Genomic DNA, 4,174 nt, shown 5'->3' with positions numbered 1-4,174 from the left:
TCCCTGGGAATCGAACCCACGACCTTTTGCGCTGCTAACGCAATGCTCTACCACTGAGCCACAGGAACATCCTCTGGCTGGCAGGCGTGGTGGGGAAAGAAGAGGGGGGCGCAGGGAATGCCAACCACACAAACAGAATTAATAACAGCGGGCGTCGACGCCCGCTATCTTATCCTCTAACATGTAGCACAGCTCCCCCAGAAAAAAAAAGTGTAAGGATGAGTGTTTCAAAGTAATACCACTGAAATCACACAATAGAAAATCTCTGCAGTGTTCTTTAAAGATGGGAAAATCCACAACTTCAAATCTCACATAAGAAAACTACAAAATTACTAGAAAATTACATTACAATATTTTTAAATGCTTATTTGCAATCTAGATGTCCCTGCAAAAACAACTCGATGTTGTGTATCTGTGTATGAAAATCCCTTCCTTCCCTCAGTGCCTCAGTTGTTGAAATGCACGTCTGAAAATTTACATTCAAAACAGCGAGTAATTACCCAATTCCCTATCGAAACCCTTGCTAAAGAATACGTATTCTGCAGGAAGAGCTGAATGCATTTCTGAAAGACATTTCAACATGTGAACCAGGAACAAACTCATCCAAATACCACATACCCAAAAAGACTTTGGTGTCAGTGGGCAGAGGGGGAATAATGCCATTAGATTTCATTCTCAGCGAGCTTCAGACAAGCATTACTCAAATGTCTTCTCCCCTCCTTAGAATAAAAGGTCCAATTTGATTTGACTGACTGTAAACAACAGTAAAAAAATGGAAATAAGTGCCCTCACTGTCTCCCTTCCTGTCATGTGCATTCATCCCCCTCTTAATGTCCTGCAAATGAAGGGGATTTATTAATGTGTAATTAAGTAATAATCATCGCTACATATTGCAGGAAACACTCATGGGGACGGTGGAGATATGAAACAGGAATGCCACAGCCAAGCACTCAGTGCATAGACACGCATTAAAAAGGGCTTAATTGAGAGAAATAATATTTTGATAAGCGCAGCTCCCTCTCCCTCTCTGACGAACGCTCGCTGTCTTTTTCCTCTCTAAATAATCTCTCTCTCGCTTTTGCGTGCGCGAGTAACACTGGCAGTTTCTAATGTAATGTGATGTGAGAGCATGACTTCCTTTACTGGGAAATAATCCCCAACCCCCCCCCCTCTATGTGCCTGCATATGTTTTCTACAGCCATAACACCTGCAGATTTGAAGATATCAAAGCAGAAATTAATGACAAAAGCTTAACCTCTGGAAGAGCGAGCCAATACACTAGACACCGGGACAGAAAAAAACATGAATGATTTTGTGCATACCACTCTCAGACATATTGTTGGTGCCATTCTAATCTCCGAGCATTGCAATCAAAGCTAAAGGTGCTGGGCTGAGATAGGAACAGAGCGAGCCTTGGTTACATATTTAATTGGCCTCTGATTGACGTGCATCGCTGAGTCAATACAATCACTGTTTACCCCCCAAACCTCTGTGCTGCAGCAGGCCAATGCATACTCGATAGAAACTGCAATAGTATTTGTTGCAATACAACAAAACATTTGATTTGAAAATGCCTTGAAAAAAAACAGAAGAACAAAAAACATAAGTTATTGATGGGGGGGGGGAGATGATGCATATTTAAATATAATAATATTTCACTTTGTGCATATGAAAAATAAAAGCTGGTCAAAATAAAAACAATATTACGTTATTGATTACAGGGTCGAAATTATTGCTCTCTCTCATCTCTCTCTCCTAAACAACTCAACAACATTGTTTAAGACTGATCTGCACTCAGCAGGCTCGGTCAATGTTAAATATCCCTGACAATAACCGATTCTTAACACGTTGTATTTTCAGTTCAACCACCATGAATATTATCCATTTACACTCTATGTAAACTTACGACCATTTTTTTCTCTCTTGATGACCCTCTGCAGATTGCGGCCATTAATTAAAACAAAAAACTGGTTATAATTTGGGGGAGGGGGTACTAATATGGGCCACATGGCCACCCGAAAGCCCATCTGGTTTCTATTGGGGTGAGGGTGCCAAGTGATATCTCGACCGGCAGCACAATATCTGCCGCACATTGCTGATGGACAAGACAAAATAGCAGCAGGCCTTATTGCTCCTAAATTCACCTGCCTGTGAGTGTTGAGTCTTGTAGGAGGGGCGTGAATGAGGTGAGACTGTGTGTGACTGATTCTGCCATGTCAAAGTCACAACTGGGAATAAATGAGACAATAAAAAGCAGAGATAAAAAAAAAAAAAAACACCAAACTGAGATCTATAGAGAACCAAATTCCATTCACAATACTACTACAGACTGAGAGGGGGTTTTAAATTGAGTTGCAAAAACATTTCAGATTATTTCGGATTTCCACAAAGAGGAGAAAATAGGAATATACTTATTTAAAGGTCTATTGTATGACTAGTAGCAGTATTGTTAATAAAAAAATATATTATTTTTACATTTAAAAAAATTCAACATACTTCTTAAAAAATAAATGTATTAAATTGAATAATTTAATAGAATATTACATAATGATTATTATGACTATAAAGTGATGGTTAATTATAAAAATAAATATAATTGAATAAAATTATGTTTAAATTACCATTTAATATACTACTGATAATAATATTAATAAATAACCTCAAATAAACTCGAGCACTATTTCTAATTGTTCAAGTACAGCACTTTCCCTATAAGAGATAACTTGTACAGCCAACCACAAGACCTTGTGGCACCTCGCATCAAAATGAAAGCGTTTCGTTTCTTAATTATCTTTTAATGTCAAAAGTCCTCCTTAAAGTCTCTGAACATAATGTCACTATTGAGAGCAAACACATTAAATCGATGAATTGCACAACCCCCGGCAATTTTACCCACGAAATCTCATTGGTCATGTGAGTTGTTCCCTCTCGTATACCAACATAAAACGCTTACCTTTAACGGAGCGCGGTTTGGCCTGCTTGCGTCTAGACATCTCCGTGTTAACAACAATATTTTACTTTCTTTAACGGGTATCTTGTCCTCTCCGAGAAATATTGACAGGTCACGCGCTGATACTTGGGAGATTTCTTCACTTTGCCTGTTGCAATGCGGCAACTTCAGTCTCGCTAGTCCAGAAGCGTTCAAAGAAGAGAGTACAGGCAATGGAAACTGATATTCCAATGATTTAACTTCTCCAACCTGTAGATTTAACGAATAACTTGCGGTTTTTCCCGTGCTCGAGAAGCGAACGCTCTTTTGTTCCTCCGTAACGGCAGACGCTGACGGTGGAGCGGGCACGCACTCAGAGTTTCAAGAAGCGGAGCGTGCCCAAATTACACCTGATCAGTAGCGAGAAGTGCCAATACTTGCCGATAATGTGGTAAACCCACTTCGACGATGTTTCGGAATTGATTCGCAATGTTTTTCCTCCTTTTTGCAGTTGTCGCAACTGTCTCTTTTCGTTGTGATCCCGCCGAACCGCCCTCCTTCGCTGTTATTTTTCCTAAGGTGCCACTCTCGATGGCATTTTACGCAGCATTTTTACCTGAGGGTATTTTTCTTCTTCTTGTTTATCGTCCTAAAAGCCGTAAATATTTCTAGTCGCTAGCCTCTCTCTCCCTTTTTCTTTGTCCTGACTCTGGTCTTCCCTCCGCCTCCCGATCCGACTGCTGGCGGGGCTGCAGCGCAGACACACATAATAAAGCCAGGCTTGGCTGGAAATGTAGCCGTGTCCCAGCAGGAGGATGTGAGAGTAGGGTCCCGGCGGGGGAGCGCTCTGATCCCGCAGGGAGCTCCGCACAGCCTGGGTTGAGCAGACAGAGAGAGCCAACAGCACCAAACCATGGTCAGCCATGGAAACTACAGCTTAACTTGGAGCACGGATCGGGGCCAAAACACGGAGCTTCGAGGAAACTCTGCAGCGTGCAAGAAAAAAGACGGACTGGATTCGCTTTTTTGCGCTCCTTGTATTGGTGCCATCGTCTCGGGTTCACTCCAGCGTTTAACTGTCGATTGGATAAGATGACATTTTGACTATTTGGGGGGAGTTTGTTTTGAACATTTAACATTTCTGCGTCGTCTTTGCAATACGTTTATCTGCGTTTAAACGGATAAGATTTAGGATTTAAAGGAATAGTTCAGCTCAGGCAAAAATAAAAACAGTGTCATCATTTA

At 41.1% G+C, this 4,174-nt stretch overlaps 1 protein-coding gene across 1 annotated transcript in view; it reads right to left on the bottom strand.

The window, feature by feature from the left end:
* LOC107672235 (zinc finger protein 423-like) overlaps nt 1–4,143 on the bottom strand; it is a 184,293-nt gene extending 180,150 nt beyond the window's left edge. Inside the window, exon 1 of the mRNA XM_016465329.1 lies at nt 2,954–4,143. Within this exon, the coding sequence (XP_016320815.1) occupies nt 2,954–2,993 (40 nt within the window). The 5' untranslated portion in view covers nt 2,994–4,143. The remainder of the gene's footprint in view (nt 1–2,953) is intronic.
* Between the last annotated feature and the right edge of the window lie 31 nt (nt 4,144–4,174).

This window comes from Sinocyclocheilus anshuiensis, unplaced genomic scaffold, assembly GCF_001515605.1.
Source record: "Sinocyclocheilus anshuiensis isolate Anshui unplaced genomic scaffold, SAMN03320099.WGS_v1.1 scaffold997, whole genome shotgun sequence".
In the NCBI taxonomy this organism is placed as follows: domain Eukaryota; kingdom Metazoa; phylum Chordata; class Actinopteri; order Cypriniformes; family Cyprinidae; genus Sinocyclocheilus; species Sinocyclocheilus anshuiensis.
The sequence above is the reverse complement of the archived record's forward strand: the minus strand, read 5'-3'. Positions and strand labels throughout refer to the sequence as shown.